This window comes from Nicotiana tomentosiformis, chromosome 6 (genome assembly GCF_000390325.3).
Source record: "Nicotiana tomentosiformis chromosome 6, ASM39032v3, whole genome shotgun sequence".
Classification (NCBI taxonomy): Eukaryota; Viridiplantae; Streptophyta; class Magnoliopsida; order Solanales; family Solanaceae; genus Nicotiana; species Nicotiana tomentosiformis.
In genome coordinates this window covers 68,233,245-68,253,099 of record NC_090817.1, presented here as the reverse complement: position 1 = coordinate 68,253,099, position 19,855 = coordinate 68,233,245, and the positions used below count along the sequence as shown (strand labels likewise).

General features: G+C 36.3%; 1 protein-coding gene across 2 annotated transcripts; it reads right to left on the bottom strand.

The window, feature by feature from the left end:
• Nucleotides 1-13,803: 13,803 nt before the first annotated feature.
• Nucleotides 13,804-19,101, bottom strand: LOC104113843 (uncharacterized). 2 transcript variants are annotated; one of them, XM_033660702.2, is made up of 5 exons: nucleotides 18,917-19,101; nucleotides 15,925-17,607; nucleotides 15,494-15,598; nucleotides 15,137-15,311; nucleotides 13,804-14,401 (listed from the first exon to the last, which is right to left on the bottom strand). In XM_033660702.2, exons 1-5 carry the CDS (start codon nucleotides 18,961-18,963, stop codon nucleotides 14,186-14,188), a joined length of 2,226 nt encoding a protein of 741 aa, XP_033516593.1. In that variant the 5' UTR covers nucleotides 18,964-19,101; the 3' UTR covers nucleotides 13,804-14,185. The 2 variants fall into 2 exon arrangements, with proteins under 2 accessions (XP_033516593.1, XP_009622443.1); XM_009624148.4 differs by having other exon boundaries at nucleotides 15,925-17,611; nucleotides 18,917-19,095.
• Nucleotides 19,102-19,855: the final 754 nt, after the last annotated feature.

Genomic DNA, 19,855 nt, shown 5'->3' with positions numbered 1-19,855 from the left:
CACAATATAAACTTTAAAAATATTTATGTCAATCCAAGATTTTGAATAAAATCATACAAAATCATTCTATTTGCTTTAAGTCATTGAAATCACTTCCGGCTCCTTAGGCCTAAACATAAGAAAATTTTCCTTACCTTTCACTGGGATTACTATACCATCACCGACACAAGAAGGTCAACTAGGTTATGTACCTAGCGGCAAGTATCATATACCCTACTTACTCAGGTCGTCTCATCGTAGTGTCGTATGAATCGACTCAGTCATGCTAATAATAGCACAAAATAGTACCCTCTCGAGGGAGAGCACTTTGCTGTAGTCTATTACACAAAGTGGCCATCAACCCCTACACTGGCACGTGTAGTTTCATGACGACGAAAACAATACATCCGAAGTCAATCTCGGTGAACACAAGTAACTCCCAAAATATTTGATACTTCAAAAGTAGATTCATAGCATAGTAGCCTCAAAGGATCTATTTTTTTTTAATCAAATAATAGCATTAATATAAAATCTAAACCATTTAAACAAAATTTAAATAAATAATCTTTTACATGTTAAAACCTTTAGCAATTTAACATCAATCTTTAAAAGATACCACAAGTGTTATTCTATTTATCAATTTTCAACAGAAATACTTTTCATGAAAACTTATATTTAGTACTCCAATATGTATTCTCTTATCAATACGTAAGTTTTGATAAAAACTTATAACATTTATCTTAAGTATCATTTTGCCAACAAGATTTAAAATAAAATTTTATAAAACGACATAACACTACATATGCAACATAATATTTTAGTACATGGAGACATCCGTACTTATTTGTCCCCACAAGCATGAAAGCACATTTGCAAACAACTTACGCATTAACTCAAAATATGCTTTTAGAAAAAATCCCTCAAGAAGAGTAAGTTTTAATCAACTTACCTTGATTTCGCTTTATTAACATTCACAAGCTTTCAATCCTCTTCCATCGTTCCAATATTGATTAAAATATTCAAATATCACCAACAAGTCGATATCTATAATTGGATATCTTAATTGCATCAAAATATGACCTAAAATATTGACCAATATTCATTTATGTCTCATAAGTTGACCACAAGCCTCCTACAACTCAAATCGCTGAATAGATTCACATGCTAGACCATTCAACTTCATTCTTATATTTTAATACCCATTCGAAGTCATTAATGATACTACATCAATTGTCTAATGCCACTAAGTTACTATTCATCGTCTTTCATAATCAACACTTGTAAAATATACAATTCGGGTGATTACTTAGCTGATCACTTCCAACTTTTGCTAATAAATAATTCCATAGGTTCATTGTATTCATCAATTTCATCGCCAAGATTACTATTCATCTTCTTTCTTATTTTCTCAAAAGTACTAATCATCCCATGAACTAGAGTTTTATAATCCAAATTTTCAACCATTAAAACTTGTAACAAATGCTTCAAATACTTCTAACTATTCATAATAAACGAGTTTGAAGCATTAGAATTACTTCTAGTAGATCAATCTTGAAAAATCACAACTTTTGTGATTTCTGTGTTCTTGAGGATTTGATGATGAAATCTAGTATTTGAATGCAAGAATGATATTAGAACTCATGTATATTGAGTAAGAATCAACCCAAAATATCATTAACAACTTACCTTAGTTGGTTGGACTTGATTTGAACTTAAAATCGTCTCTTGACCTCAAGAACCCTAACCCCAAACGCTCAAAATACTCCCTCTACTTATAGGCTAAAATTTCTGTGTTTCGGACGCTTCGCGTCCCCAGTTCACTCCTCCTCTAAGCTCGGATACGGACCGGACGCTATGGCAGTACTTCATTGCCAGCCTCGAAGATCTTTCATTTGATAGGTTGTCCATTACATAACTCCTATATATATATATATATATATATATATATATATATATATTCTCGTCCAAAGTTAGGTCTTGCGCGTACTCATTTGGAACTTTAGTCTATCATGAAATTTTCAACTTGACTTGTCCCATGGACTCTCCTTAGGCACTATATCATTTCAAATACACCTCGTAAACTTGTTATTATATCCAATTAATATCCATCATATTAATAGTCCTCATTTGCACACAAAATAATGTAATTAGCATATATCAACTTTCTTAATAGCGCTTAGGCACTTCAAAATTTTTTTGGGGTGTTACATAAATGGTACATGTCACGACCCAAAATCTCACTCATCGTGATGGCACCTATATCGATACTAGGCAAGCCGACAACATCAATAACCCATAATTTCTTTTAAATACTGAAACATAAATCCCACAAACATTAGAAATAAACACACTCCCAAAACCCAGTGTCACTGAGTACATGAGCATATATACATTACAAGTCTGGGAAACCCGGTCTATAATAATCCAAGACCAAATACAATAAACAAAAAGATAGGGAAGGAGAGACAAGGTCTGAGAAACATAGCAGCTATCTCTGAATCTCCGAAAAATCAACTGTGTGAAAGATTCAACACCCACTGTGTCCGGGATCAACTGGATCTACATACGAAGTGTAGGGTGTAGTATGAGTACAACCAACTCAGCAAGTAACAATAATAAATAAGGAACTGAAAGTAGTGACGAGCTTCTTAGCTAAGTCCAAATACAGTACTTTCTAACATAAAAGGGTAGTACATGCTCTCAAGTTCAACATTTAATATTTCACAGAAATTTCATATCAAATTTGACTGACACAGAAAATAATGTTTTTCCGAATTTCCAAAATAGTGAAATATGACAGCTGAAATGCAGCAAATAATGCAATTAATGTATCATCTCAGAGTAACAATCACTCAGTCCTCCCATTCACTCCAACCTCACAGTCACTCTTTCCTCACAGTCACTCAGCACTCGGCACTCGCACTCAGTAGGTACATGCGTTCACTAGAGGTGTGTACAGACTCCAGAAGGGCTCCTTCAGCCCAAGCGCTATATCAAGCCAATCATGGCATAAATCAATAAAATATGTTGCAGCATGCAGCCCGATCCATAAATATCTTCATAATTAGGCTCTCAGCCTCACTCAATCATCAACCTCTCCAGTCTCTCGGGCTCTCAGAAATCATGATAATCAGCCCAAAATTGATAATATGATGTTTTAATAAATAGCAACATAGATTGAGATATGATATAAAATGAATAAATATGACAGAGTGTGAAATTACAATTTGAATATATAATTCAACCACAGAAATGACCTCAATGGGTGCCGATAATAACAGCATATGTCTAAGCATGATTTTTAATACGAGTCTCAACTCAATTTTCCCTAACACGTAGAGAATGTACGGATATCAACAGATAATTCAACTACATAGTTCCATGAAATTTGACCAAGTCATAATTCCTACGGTGCACGCCCACACGCCCGTCACCTAACATGTGCGTCACCTCAAAACCAATCATATAACACATGATCTGGGGTTTCATACCCTCAGGACTAAATTTAAAACGGTTACTTACCTAAACCGTATAATTCTTTATTCCGCTATGCCCTTGCCACGAGAATTGATCTCCGAAAGCCTCGTATCTAACCACAATTAATTCGATTCAGTCAATACCAATTATTGTAATTAATTCCATAAGGAAATATAAATTTTTCTTTCCAATAAAAATCTGAAATTACTTAAAAATTGCCCGTGAGGCCCACATCTCGGAACCCGATAAAATTTATAAAATATAAACGCACATCCAACCACGAGTCCAACCATATAAATTTCACCAAATTCCGACATCAACTTGACCCTCAAATCTTCAATTAAAGTCTTCAACAAACCCAATTCACCCATACATATCCCTTTTATCCTTAATAAATTTCATCCTTGGCCTTTAAGACCCAATCTAGGTTATATGATTCAATAATTAATCATTATTAAGCTATTGAAGCACTAGAATCACCAATCATCCTAACAAGATTCAAAAATTCACTATTCATCTTCTTCTCCATTCAAGAACCCTAACTCACAATACCCATTTCAAGTACTAGTATAATTCTTCAACCAATTGGTACTTTCTACTTCACAATACATTTCAAATACTTAATCTATGGTTGTATTTAAGTGTAGGGCGGAGAATTTACCTCTTGTAGCTCAAACCCTAACTTGAAACCTTTTGAATGATTCTTGAAGATTAGAGAAATCCTTATAAATTTCAATCCATGTAGATGTTAATACTATCATTAACTAGTATTAATCCATTATAAAAATATCATAAAACTCACATTTGATGTGTATTTGGGTTGAGGATGCTCCACCTTCTCTCTAGAACCCAAAACTTAGCCAAAAAATATTATATTTTTCTCTCTCCCCGAACCTCCCCTGTTTTATAGAAAATGAGCTGCGTAGGCTGGCTGCATAGCTTACGCAGAATGGTTACACAGCTTAAACCCTCCCCTTCACTTCCATGCTGATTTTGCCTACGCAATGGTGCGTAGTCTACGCAAGACTCGCGTAGTTGTTCTATTATCCTTTAGTAAAAAGGTCATAACTTCTTGTAGAAATCTTCAAATGATGAACGGTTTGATACGTTGGAAACTAGACTCAAATGGCTTTAATTTGATAGGTTATACACTATATAACTCTTCATATCTTGAGAGTTATTCTCGTTTGAAATTAGATCTTGTGCAAACTCACTTGAAACTTTATCCCATCATATAATTTTCAGCTTGACTTAGCCTTAGGGCTCTTCTTAGACCCTAAACCATTTTTAATGTACCCCATACATATATTATTATGATCAATTGATATCATTGAAATTACCAGTCTTGTTCATACCCGAATTGATATAATTAGCACCCGCCAATCTTCTTAATGGTCTTAAAATACTTAGAAATTTTTTTAGGTGTTACATAACACCGCTTAGTTAAGGTATCTAAGTGAAAGTATGTGCCAACTTTAGGTAGCCCTATATGTATTCTGCGTATGTATGTATATATATATATATATATATATATATGAGAGGCAAAGAAAGGTTACGATGACAAGGGGCATAACATTAAATTGACACGTGTAAATCTTTTGGACATATAAAATTTTTAATGATGACAGTTATTTCGAAATATTTTTTCTCTTTTAAAATAGAATAGAAACTTCAAAACTGGTAATTAATTTATGCCAATTCCAAAACTTTTATTGTGAATTTCTTTAAAAAATGTAAAAACTACAAACATGGCAGTAAATCAGAAGAAAAAGAACAAGTACAATTATGAATTACTAAGTTACTGCCAACATGGTATTGAAATCAAAACTTTACCTATTGTAGACATTTTTCATTAATTATACAAGCTTATAATGTCTGTCAAAATAAACTAACTAAATGAACAACCAAACAGAAAAGAGTAATAAACTGAACTCACCTAGAAGATGAAAAATTGGGCGAAAGTAACTTCAAGGATAATGATACGAAATATAGGTAAAATTCTCTATTGGACTAATATGAAAATAAAATATTACTTAATTAAAATAATTTTAAAATACAAAAACCCCATGTAAAGCAAAGAAAGGTTATGATGACAAGCGACATAACATTAAATTGACATGTGTAAATTGTTTGGACAATTCTCCAACTTCGTCGGAGTTTCAAATTTATTTTAAAATATAAATAAATAAAAAATGAATGGTGGCAGTTATTTCGAAATCATTTTTCTCTTTAAAAATAGAATAGAAACTTCAAAAATGGTAATTAATTTCTGCCAATTCCAAAACTTTTATTTTGAATTTCTTAAATAAATGTAAAAACTACAAACATGGCAGTAAATCAGAAGAAAAAGAACAAGTACAATTATGAATTAGTAAGTTACCTATTGTAGACATTTTTCATTAATTATACAAGCTTATTATGTCTGTCAAAATAAACTAAATAAACTAACTAAATGAACAACCAAACAGAAAAGAGTAATGAATTGAACTCGCCTAGAAGATGAAAAATTGGGCGAAAGTAACGTCAAGGATAATGATACAAAATATAGGTAAAATTCTCTGTGGGACTAATATGAAAATAAAATATTACTTAATTAAAACGATTTTAAAATACAAAAACCCCATGTAAAGCAAAATAGAGGCGCACTATATGCCCTATGTCAGGAACTGCTGTCTCTTCTTCAAACGGCTCTACAACTTCTCACATCAAATTCAGTTTTTAGGCAATTTGATATGAAAGAACAGAAGAAACTCACAAAGAAAATATCGATTGCATATGGAAGCAGAAACGGCCTAAATATGCCTCGAGTAATAATGGTATGAACTTTTATCACCTATACAGAGTTGCAATATAAAATCATATACTATTGTTCTTAAAGTTATAAAAGTTAAAACTGATCATGACTTACGAGAAGAGATAAATATGATTGTTATGCCAGTCTCTTTAATCCACTGCAGTTGTCTTCTGTTTTTCTTCTTTTCCGTAAATTAAATATACATTTTTAACCTAATTTGTCTTTGTAATTGCTTATTTATTATGCCCAAAAGTTTATATTACGTCCCTAAGTTTATTTAACATACATATGTTAAATGTGCTTCGGATTGTTAGTGAAATTACTTTATATGTCTACTTGAGCCTTTGATTTCTGATGCAAATTTATTTAATTTTATTGAAGTTGGTTGCAGAAGTGATATATGTTGTGGTATTTAAATTTTTTTAACTAAACTAGGAATTTCACAGGATGTGGTGTCTTAAAGTTGTTGTCATTGCTCAACTTTATTAATTAAGAATTTATATATAATTGAGTTCAAAAAATAAAAAATAAAAAACAAAAAACATAAGGTGGTACTTTTGTGCAATAATTATAGTGAGGTGCGCGAAAGTTGATTAGGACAGTTCTATTATATAGATAAAAAAGAAATTTAGCTAGAGTGATAGAAAGCTAATGAAATTAGAACTTCCTATACAATAATTAGGATTTCTTTTTTGGCTACTTTGCTCTTTGTTTAGGGCGAAAATTGCATACATTATATTACGCTAAAAGAAAAATAGCAGACAAAGGTAAAATGACGATGTGTTTGAAGGTATGTAGATAGAAACCCAATAATGATGGATAATGTAAAAATGTATTAACAATTCCAACTATGTTGACTTTTAAATTTTAAGATTTAATTATTATAATTTGTAGATGAAGTAGAAAGTTGGAGGATTTGCAACGAAGGTAAGTATGACATTTATTAAATTTACATATACTTCTATCGTAAATCGTTGCCTTGAAGTATGCGGTTAACTGAAAATTCCAGAGAACTTGACAAGTCTTGACGAGAGATCTTAATTTAAAGACATACCTCAGTCAAATAAACCTACTTATTTCACCAAAATTCAGAATTTAATCACATTCACACTCGGAAAGGAAACATCTTAGAGGTGTAAAGATTAGGTATGCAAGTCGATAAATGATGGTGGATTTTCTGGCATTATGTAACACCAGTACTTTCATGTATAGGAAAGTTAGATTTTCGTTGCGTTCGATATTATTTTCCAAAAACAACAGCCTCCATGTCACAACAACTTTAAACTTTCATGAGTTTTTGCTTGATATTACATGCAAAGACGCTCAATATAGGTTAAAAGTGCACTAGATGTTATTGAGAGGGCACAAGATGTCATGCACAATAACTTATTGCATATGGCACATTATCTGAACACGAGGCTAGCAGTTGAAGTCCGCCTAGTGCAAGTATATTGGTTGAATTGGTCCGCAATTTCTAAAATAAATCAGTGGTGCCTTTGTCTTATAGATAAAAACTTTTACAGAAAAAATCAAAAATAAGATGGTTAAAATGAAGAAATGACATCATGGTGCTACGTGGTAAAAGAATGTCTATCAAAATAAAAGATAAATTCTATAAAATAGTTATAAGATCAATAATGTTGCATGAGAATGAATGTTAGGCTTCAATACATCAACAAGATGAGTATCGTAAGATGCGGTGCTATGATGGATATACAGTTATACAAGATTGGAAAAAATAAAAAATGACCATATTTGACAGAAAGTACTAATAGCAATACACATCAAGAATAAAATAAGGGAAGGTCGTTTGAAATTGTTGTCATGATTTGCATCGACCTTCATATACTACCGATTTGTAGGTGAAATCATGTGAATGAAAGTGTTTGAGGGAACATAGTACATCTAAAATCACATGGAATAAAGTTATCTCGAAAGAATTGATTTCTCACAGAATCTTTGCAAATTTAGCGACAATATGCGACATTGAAAAAAAAGAAGATCATAGACGATACCATTTGATTAGGATTATGTTTTAACATCATCTTAGTATGTTTACTTTAAGTCCTACAGCACAGTAAGAAATTTATAAGCCAGAGAACTTCAAGTACTTTTTTGCTTTTATTTTATTTGTAATGTGGTTAGACTATTTTTTTTTAAACAGTTTTTTCTTTCACTGTTTAGATCTGTATCTTCCCTACTAAATCCATATGCTTTTGTACTAGACTAATTTTCAAGAATTCTACTGTATCCAATTCAAAAGATCAGTTTTTTTGGTAATACCCAGTTCAAAAGATAGCATTTTTAGTATAGAAAAACCTCTGCTGATGCAAATTACCTAAGATTTGCTAGTTGACTCCCTTTGTGGTTTCTGCAATCTAAGCTTTGACCAGGTAAGACCCCCACCCCACCCCAGCCCACCACCACCCACCACACCCCTGTCTTCTTTTCTTCTCTCTTGCGTTCTTCTTCTTCCCCCTTACTCCCCTCTCCCCCTTTTTTGCTTTTCAGATCTGCCCCCTCCCCTTTTTTTATATTTCCCTTTTCTTCTTCTCCTTTGTTTCTCTCCCCTATACCTCGTCTCTTCCACCCCTGTCCCCCTATTTTCTAGCGTACTGATCTAGCCTAGCGGCGGTGGCGGCTGAGATAATTTTCCGGCGAGCCCCGAGCAAAGCGGGCAAAGCGGGCGGAAACTTCCAAAACATAGCTGTTGTGGACAACACCTTTCTCGGCACTCGTGGTGACTTTAGGTTCTATTGTTCTTGCTTTGAATTTTCTATTCTGCTCGCGGGAGTTGGTACCTCCCGTTTTCCAGTTTTTCTTTGTTATGTGAGTTAAATTGCTGGCATCTTACCTCGTACTAGCTTATTTACCGTATTAGTGTGCCTGTTGTTGCAACTTGTATTCTTCTGGTTTGGTCTATTACCTTGTGTGATAGTGATTCCCCTTACTCTGCCGTAGGTATAGTGGCTGTGGTCTGGGATGGTCGAGTGAGGTCATGTCCTCGGGGGGAATGGGGGGTGGGGCGGGAAGTAGGGCAGGGTTTAGGGGGTGGGGCGGGAGGCAAGGGAGGTAAAGGGAACAAGGGTGTCTGTAGGTTGAGAATTGGATCATGGAACGTAGGTACATTGACGGGTAAATCTATAGAGTTGGTAAAGATCCTTCACAAGAGGAGGGTCAATATAGCGTATGTCTAGGAGACAAGGTGGGTAGGGTCGAGGGCGAGGAACGTGGACGAGTATAAACTTTGGTACTCAGGAGTCCAGAAAGGTAAGAATGGAGTGGGCATCTTGGTGGATAGGGAACTTAGAGAGTCTGTAGTTGAGGTTAGACAAGTGAATGATAGATTGATGATTATTAAGTTGGTAGTTGGAGAATGCACCCTAAACATCGTTAATGCCTATGCGCCGCATGTGGGCCTAGATGAGGAGGTTAAACGGTGCTTCTGGGAAGAGTTAGATGAGATAGTGTGCCAGGTTCCGCCTGCTGAGAAGCTATTCATAGGAGGGGATTTCAATGGGCATATTGGGTCGACCGCAGGTATTTATGGCGAGGTGCATGGAGGCTTCGATTTTGGGGAGAGGAACGGAGGAGGTACATCGTTGTTGGACTTCACTAAGGCTTTTGGGTTGGGGATTGCGAACTCTAGATTTCAGAAGAGGGAGGGGCATTTGGTTACTTTTCAAAATGCGGTGGCGAAGACCCAAATTGACTATCTCCTCCTCAGGAGGTGTGAAAGAGGGTTGTGCAAGGATTGCAAGGTGATTCCGAGTGAGATACTCGCGACGCAGCATACGCTCTTGGTGATGGACGTTGGTATTATGTTAAAGAGGAGGAAAAGGTCTACCCGAGGAAGACCAAGAATCAGGTGGGGAGCCTTAACTAAGGATAAAGCCCAAGCGTTGGAGGGGCGGTTGTCGGCTATGGGAGCTTGGAGGAGTAGTGGTGACGCGAGCACTATGTGGTCAGCGACAGCAGACTATATTAGGGAGGCTGCGAAAGAGGTGTTAGGGGTCTCGACGGGCGTATCTGGTGGGCACAAAGGAGACTGGTGGTGGAATGAAGTGGTCCAAGGTAAAGTGAAAGAAAAGAAGGCGGCGTACTTGAAGTTAGTGGGGAGCATAGGTGAGGAGGAGAGGCGAGTATGCATGTAGATGTATAAGGCAGCTAAGAAGGAGGCTAAGTTGGCGGTCACAGAGGCTAAGACTGCGGCTTATGATCGTATGTACGAGGAACTGGGGAAAAAAGGTGGGGAAAAGAAGTTATTTCGACCGGCCAAGTTGAGAGAGAGGAAGGCTCGGGATTTGGACCAAGTGATATGCATCAAGGACGAAGATGGTAGAGTATTGATGGAAGATGCCCAGATTAAGAGGAGATGGCAGACTTACTTTCATAAACTTCTGAATGAAAAAGGGGATCGGGATATTGTGCTAGGCGAATTGGAGCATTCCGAGAGTCACCGTGACTTTGGGTACTGCAAGCGTATCGAGGTTGAGGAGGTCGTGGGAGCTATGTGTAAGATGAGTAGGGGCAGAGCGACCGGGCCAGACGAGATTCCGGTGGAATTTTGGAAGTGTGTGGGGAGAGCAGGTTTGGAGTAGTTGACTAGGTTATTTAATATCACTTTTAAGGGGAAGAAGATGCCGGATGAGTGGAGGTGGAGTACGGCGATTCCATTGTATAAGAACAAAGGTGATATCCAGAGTTGTAACAATTATAGGGGTATCAAATTACTGAGTCATACCATGAAAGTGTGGGAGAGGGTGGTTGAAGCGAGGGTGAGGATGACAGTGTCTGTATCCGACAACCAGTTAGGGTTCATGCCGGGTCGTTCGACTACAGAAGCTATATACCTTGTTAGAAGGTTGGTGGAACTATACAAAGAGAGGAAGAAGGATCTGCACATGGTGTTTATTGACCTAGAGAAAGCGTATGACAAGGTTCCTAGAGAAATTCTCTGGAGATTCCTGGAGGCAAAAGGTGTGTCGGTTCCCTACATTATAGCGATTAAGGACATGTATGATGGGGCTAAGACTCGGGTTAGGATAGTAGGAGGCGACTCTGAGCATTTTCCGATTGTAATGGGGTTACACCAAGGTTCTGCGCTCAGTCCGTTCTTATTCTCCCGGGTGATGGACGCGTTAACACACCATATTCAAGGGGATGTGCCATGGTGCATGCTATTCGCCGATGACATAGTTCTGATTGATGAGTCACGAGCCGGTGTTAACGAGAGGCTGGAGGTTTGGAGACAGGCTCTTGAGTCTAAGGGTTTCAAGCTGAGCAGGACGAAGACGGAATACCTGGAGTGTAAGTTCAGCGCTGAGCCAGGGGAAGAGGGCGTGGATGTGAGGCTTGTTTCGCAGGTCATCCCGAGTAGAGACAGCTTCAAGTACCTTGGTTCGGTTATCCAGGGGGAGGGGAGATCGACGAGGATGTCATACACCGTATTGGGGTAGGATGGATGAAGTGGAGATTAGCATCTAGAGTCCTGTGTGACAAGAGAGTGCGACCGATTCTCAAAGGTAAGTTTTATAAAGCGGTGGTTAGACCGGCCATGATGTATGGGGTTGAGTGTTGGCCCGTCAAGAACTCACATATCCAGAAGATGAAAGTGGCAGAAATGAGGATGTTGCGGTGGATGTGCGGGCACACTAGGATAGATAAGATTAGGAATGATGATATCCGGGAGAAGGTGCATGTAGCTCCCATTGATGACAAGATGCGGGAAGCGAGGCTTAGATGGTTCGGACATGTTCAGAGGAGAAGCCCAGATGCTCCGGTACAGAGGTGTGAGCAACTGGTTGTGAATGGCACGAGAAGAGGTAGAGGGCGACCTAAAAAGTATTGGGGAGAGGTGATCAGGCAGGATATGGCGAGGCTCCAGATTTCCGAGGACATGACACTTGATAGGAAGATGTGGAGGTCGAGTATTAGGGTTGTAGGTTAGGAGATAGTTGAGTCATTCCTTACTTCGTACCATTGTGGGACTAGCCATGTAGGATTTTTGTCTAAGATAGCTATTGGCAATGTTGTGGCTTACTATTTCGCTTTTCAGTGCATGTCCTATTTACTAGCTATCGCTTTTGCTTTGCATCTTTCTTCTAGATTTCATGGTGTTCCTATTTTCTTATAATTGTTGTGGTGATACTAATATTTACTAATATTATTTCCCTTTGCTTTGCATCTTTCTTCTGGATTTCATGGTGTTCCTATTTATCCTATGATTGTTGTTGTGATACTAATATTGTTTCCTTTTTGTCATTTTGTCATTTTGTCTTTTTATTTTTTTTTGAGCCGAGGGTCTTTCGGAAACAGCCTCTCTACTCTTTTGGGGTGGGGGTAAGGTCTGCGTACACACTACCCTCCCCAGACCCCATTAGTGGGATTTTACTGGGTTGTTGTTATTGTTGTTGTTTATTTGCAATGTGGTTAAATCGAGCTCTATGATTAATGAAATTTATATAGCCCACTCAAACTTGTATGAAATTGAGTCGTAATGATTTTATTAAGCTCCTCATTAAACTTAACGAAGTTCATTGCTTGAACATACTTGAAAGATTGTTGGTGACTTGAAGAGCATAATATAAATAATGGATAGGAGAAAAACACCAAAGAAGTTATAAAAACTTTATTAATTTCATAATGGTTCTATTCATAACAAAAAGATCCATATCCATATAGTTTTATCTATGTCTTTGATTGAATAAATTCCACTTGCCAATGGCTATGCCTCGGTAATCCTTTTTGAAGGGAGGTCTCACAGCAGTAAGGGTCCCACCAACAACAAGATGGCACATCTGCCTGAGCACCTTCCAACATAGCCAGAATAACCATAAGCAGAAAAATCACCATCACCTTCTTAGCAAAACTCATGTTTCCTTCCGTTAGAAATATTTTATTTTACTGTGAATACTTTTGGAGTAGAGAGTAGGTATTTATACATGTATGTATCCATCAAAAAATCTCCATTAATTATTATATTTCCATTTTTCTAGTTTAAATGATCATATTATAGATATCTATTGTTTTTTTGGTAAGTATTTAAAAAGCATCATAGAGATAGAAAATAGAAAGAAATAAAATGTACTTGTGGCTGAATTTTTTTTATAGGTTTTGTACATTGGCTGTATTGATTTTTTATACCATCGAGTTAAATTGATCCACAACAACGGATATCTTTTTACAACAAGACTGATATGGAAGCCGGATAAATAAAGTGACCACCTATTAAAGTCAGTTAAATTGCATTGATAGCCAGTGTTATATTTCTTTATACTCAGTCGGTATAACTTAAATCATTGGAATATACAAAGGTAAATAGAACCAATTAGTGATGGCAACAAATTAATAACGATTATGCAGCTGAATAAAATTAGAAGAGTAAAAGAATCTAATATTTCATAAATTTTACAGTTTTCAAAGAATTAAAATTCCTACTTCCGGATTTTACTTTACAAAAATATTTTCTATAATTTTGATGTCCAACTCAGCTTGTGCCCATCTCCATTAATTCAATGGGGTCTATAAAGTAGCTACATCTGTATCATGTATGTCAGAAAATAAACGACTCATGTATTAGCTGCAGGATGTGATTCCAACAGGCAGAGTAGTGTGTATCATATGCACAGATAAATAATAAACCTCTCAAGCTAAAATACCAGCTATCTCAGAACTTACTAGCACTAAAGCCAAAACCAGCGAATACTATTTTTATCCAGAAAAATAATCCTTATAACATGCTACTACACTACGTAAAGAGAGTGCCTAATTTCAACGCAATACAAGAATCTCCAAACCAGAAATTTAAGAATATTGAGATGGACGTAAGCCTCTCATAGTTGGGACTCAGATTATGGTGGAAGCTGGAAACAATCCGAAAAACCTTTGATGAGAATTATATAATATATATATATGGTTGAGCAACATGATAGATCAAGGCAATTCACGTTGCCTGGACAGGAAAAACTCATAATCCGGGTGCCTGTTTACAAGTGTTTCTGTACCACTCGTTCTCACAGCTCGTGACATAAGAGATGCAGTCTGCTCTAATGTTTTTAGTCGATCTCGTAGAACTGAACAAGGATCTGAATCCAAGGTCACTTCTTTCAGGTGGTCTGCACAGTGCCTTGGCTGAAACCAGCATTCACCCTAGTTTCACCATTCATTAAAAAAAAAAAGAAATACAATATCATCATTGTTTATTTCATATCTACATGCATGAATTGAAGTAAGAGTTAGGTATTATAGTATCTATACAAATAGTATTAATTGTAACTTAAACGCAATCAAAGGCAAAATGCAAAGACTTGGCCGCATGCAGTGCCGAGTATACTGAGGCTGAGTTAGCTATATACGTAGTTCTTAGTCTAAAGTTGCAGTTGCTTGATCTAAGTGAGCAAACGCTTAGTTTTCCATCGACTGCATTTAGCAAAATATGTTTCTTTCTTAGCAGAGCTTTAGACACTTACTGTGCCAGATTTCAATAAAAAGAATCCCCATAGCTGTGCAAATTGTGCCTCAGCTGAAAATTCCCTATGTCTTTGTTGAGTTCTATGTACACCCAAGATTCAGGTGCTTTGTTATAAATATATTTCTAGTAAGTATCATTCTAAGCATAATGTTTTTATTTGTTATTATGACAGATAAGGGATCAATTTTCATTTGCAAACTACTTCAGCATGTTCTGAGAAACTGTCATTAAGGTAAAGAAAGCAGTGTAAATGCAAACTTAGTACATCGACAATTTTGATTATGTATAGACATAGCCACTATCTGCAGTAACATGCCAAAGACCCATTGGCGATCTCAGAATATGTGTGTGTGTGTGTGTGTATATATATATATATATATATTAATGTTATATAAGAAACTTTGATATCAAACCTGAGCATTGTAGCTCTGAAGACCCACAACTGGAGAAACTATGCAGGCATCCAAATGTCGAGCTTCAAGTGTATGGCCTCTGCCAACATAATGGCCAAGTGAATGATAAGTCAAAAAAGCAGAACGCAAGTTACCGTTTGGTATCTTATAAATGGGGTACCATGCGACAGAAAACCTGCAATTACAAAAGTACCATTAGATCTACATAGAATTTTGCTCTACAACTTAAAGATGATTATACTTTCACATACTTCTTTCCCTGTATTTCCTTTTTCCAAAAAGGACCACAATCGTGCATTGCGCTTCACACATTCAAAAACTAAATACAATCATACTAGAAGCCTTTTCCATACTAACCACGAATAAGGGTGCAGGTCAGATAAGCGAGAGGACTGTAGGACGGATGGATCTCCATAAACTCCAGAACTTGAAGGCAAATTACCAGCAACAAGTTCCTGAATCCTAAAACAGAGAGTAGGAGAAAGTCATCTTAGCAATGAATTGAAGTGCCTGTCACAAACAATATGCCTATCATCCAAATGACGGGCTAATGTTGTATAGGAGGCCATGGACTGGTCATCATATTTTTCCGAAGATACCAAGATTAGTGATAAATTATACTGATTATATGAAACATCACTTATCACTGATTATAGGAGGACATCTCCAGTAAATATTTTAACTTTGACCTACTTGTATGCAAAATTTACAGAGAAAAATTGATCATTACTTATAATGCTAAGAATAACAGCACTAAAATGATAAGAGACAACATAAGTACCACATACTTTTCAAATAAAGGTTTACGATTTTGAGGCTGTTCACGTTCGAAATATTCAAACAGAAGCTCCACATTATCATCAGACAACTTAAATTCAACTGGTGGGTGATGCAAATCTGTATTGCTGCGCTCTTGAGATGAACAGGAGTCAGAGACAACATTCCTTTTTTGCAAAGAGCTTGAGTCCTCAACACGAGGTTGAGGTACAAGTACAGAAAATATTGTGCGAAGGTCTACCATAGGTGAACCCTCAGATATTTTATTTATCCCAGAGTCCACCACATCTATCGACCCCGGAGTTCCATTATCTTTATAGCTTGTATGAGTCCTATGGTACTTGAAGAGCTGAACGCCTGAGAAAAGTGGAACAAAATATGCACTGAACTTAAGACGATCAATCCCACATTGTCTACAACTTCTATGATCCTCCGCTTTTACTTCTAAACCATAGCTTCCATGTTTCTCATACCACTGCCACAAGTTCCCCAAAGAGATATTTGGTATCTCATGCCTGCATAGAGGTGCACCTTGACCACTGACACAAGCCTGACAAGTCCGGATATGTGGACATACAACTGGAGAGGCAAAATAAAGAAGTTTCTCAAACTCAGCAACGGGATAGCCCTTACCCAACTCAATGGCTTCAGAGGATAGTTGTGCCCTATGGGCCTCAGTCACTGCCCAACAAATGCTTCTGAAATCGTTTTGAAGACTAGAAAATATTCGGGCTTTATCTCCAGGAATCAACAACTTTGAAGAAGCAGCATTCTTGTAGTGCTCCTCTGTAGTAGTACACGTGTTACAATTTCTCAACTTCTTAAACTGAGTAACACCTGGTAAAGATTCTAAATTTTGACCTGCATTTATTACCACGTGCAGAGAAGACGAACTAGGAGGTTGACATTTAGAAGCTAGTTGCTCCGTTGGGTTATGGAAGTTCGCTGATCTACATAACAAGTTCGACCCATCCTCCACCATTTTATTATCTACACTGGAAACAGAAATTGGAACTGGGACATCTCCCCTTGCCTCCATGTTACAGGAACAAGGATTTGAATATGGTTGGGAAGAAACATATTGAACATTCTTTTTCTGATATCTAATCTTAAGAGTACTAGTCTCAGTACGAGAATCTGCAGCACTTCTCAAGTTTTTTGCCCCACCTATTTGGCCAGCTGAATTCACTGCACCATTTGACTGCATGGTACAATTCAAACAAGCTCCATTGACAGGAGAACCTTTCCCATACTTACTTTTGTTTTCCTGTAGGGAACCTGGACTATTATTTCTACTCAGGTCCGTCAGAAATTTGAGTTTTTCCTGATCTGTAAATGCTGATTTCGATGATAAAATAACATCAACAAAAATAGGAAGATTTGTTTTGAAGATATCATCATTTAACCCATCATGAACCTGCGAGAAGTCTGAGTTTTTCAAGTCACAGTTGCTTACATTAGCGTCCTTTTTCTGAATTCTTTGCCATATATGCTGATAGTTTTCCTTCCCAGAGTGACTATTCAGGTTTCCAGCACTGTTAGCTGCATAGGCATTTGAATTATTTGGCACTTTCCCAAAGGACTTATCACTTTTTTGTGGCATGTGTATGTTACTACGACAGTTTTTCCTCTCAGCACGGCTACACGATTCACTAGCAGTGTTTGAGATATCTCCAGTAGAAGAAATGTATCTCCTGGCTATAGGAAGAATGTTAGCAGAACATCAGATATCGCTCAGTCGTATACCATGAAGTAAAGAACATATTAGCAGAACAATCTTTCCTTCAAGTCCAAGCTAGTCAAAGTGGTTGTCTCACTCAGTTGCAAGAGAAGTTTCAGATAGAGAGAAAAACATGTCTAACGAGAAACCAGCAACAAAGATTTATTCAACATATGATTGTGATCTCACAGATCAATTTTAGGAGAAACAAGGATCAACTAAAGTTAAAATGATATAGAAGAGGAAAACTGGACGAATTTTATGGTTTCATAGGTTACTTAATTCTGAAACTAAGAAATGAGATAGATGTTCAATTTCATGGTATCAGAGCTTAAGCTATTGCATTAGGTTTGTAAGCAATTACCACAAAAATATTACTAGTTCAATAATAAAAGTCATGCCAGCAGGAGCTGGAGACAGAATTATTGGAAGCTTGAACGGTATATTGGAGACAATGAAAGAAAAGAAATTGGAGGATAGACTTTACAAGCGAATTTCCGACTTAACTTTTCAGGATAATGAATGAAAAAGAGAAGAACCCAATGAACACTTCCATACTGCATAGAGTAAAAACAGAACAACAACAAATATATGCAAAACATTCAAGTTAGCCTTAATCACTACATTTGGATAATTACAATTAAACAATCACATTCAGTAAATAAAAACAACCAAAAAAGAGAAAGGCAAAAGAAACACTGCAAATGTAAGTAGCTTAAATCCAACCACGCAGTGGCGGATGTAGCCTTAGTGCTGCCGGTTCAACTAAAACCCAGTGTTTTCGACACAGAACATAGCTATACATGCGAAAAGCAACAAAATTTCAAAAAATACTACGTAGATTATAAACCCATAATTTTAAAAGTGCAGTGCAAAGAATTTTAAAGTTAAAATGCTGAATCTTCCTCTGCAACCACAAACATTATAACGTGCTATATATTTATTGTAAGCCCATAACCAAAATTACATAAAAAGAGCAATAATTTAACTTGAGGAGCTGACTTGGTGTGATTTTGTAAGTCAAGGAACAGTCCTTTCAATTTTTGTAACCTCTCATGATTAAGGGAAACAAACGATAGAATAATTAAGCACAGAGAGAAAAAAGCAACGAACTAGTTCACCTTTTCTGTTTTTGGGTCTTTACATAATTTGTTCAATAAACGACACAAACTCACGTACATACTAAGATTTGAGTACGAATATATAGAAGTTACAAAATCAAACCAGCATAAATTTCAAGAATTATGCATGCAAAAATACGTGTTTAATTAACAAAGTAGTACCTGTCTCTGTTTCGTTTTATTGTTTTCTGGGTATTTTTGTTCCCCATTAGGGTACTGGGTCGGCGGGGGAAGGGAGGAGGAGACCGACGACAGGACTGAAACTTTGGTCTGTGTGTGTCAAATGTTTGTTCGTAATGTACGATGACAGGAACTAAGAGGAATATGGAGTTTGTATTTATACTTTGCCAGTGTCCTAACCTAAAGAAGTAGGTAATGCTTAATTACATTAACGTCCTCTCTACTTTGTCTTTATCACAAGGACTTTCTTTATTTGGCATTTGTTACAAAAAGTTTTTCAGTTTTTGACAAAATTATTCTCAACCAAACGCCAAAGTAAAAAATTAAGAAAAAATTGAAAACCTTTTTTTTTTCTTAGTGTTTGGCTGAATAGCAGGTTTTCTTTGCAAATAAATTAATAAATTAAGTGAATTCTTTTTTCTTTTTTTTTTTGTGGGGGCAAAAACTCTCCAACTTTTTGAAATAGACGCCATTGAAGTAAGTAAAGTAATGAAAGTCAAATCTATAATAGATGAAAAATGAAAGTCAAATCTATAATAGATGGAAAATGAAAAAATAAGTTAGTTTCGTCGACCTTAATTTCTTAAAATTTACATATTGATTTGATTTAGGAGAACTTATAACGTTATCCTTTTTAGCATCATTAGCTGTAATAAGGAATTTAGTTAGTTCAAAAAGTACATAAAAGAAATCTATTAAAAATACCTAATGTAAACTAAAAAGGCTAATGGGAGTGAGCAAAACATATGGAGTTGTAATGTCAGTTCCAACCCAAAAGTACCTACGATAATAATCTCATGATATAAGTTGTACATTAAAGAGGAAGTCTTTGCCTATGGAGTTGTGGAAAAGAAAAGCGCAGAGGTAAAATGTAGTCTTATCTTATCAAACTAAAATGTGTATTTTGCATTGACTTTACCC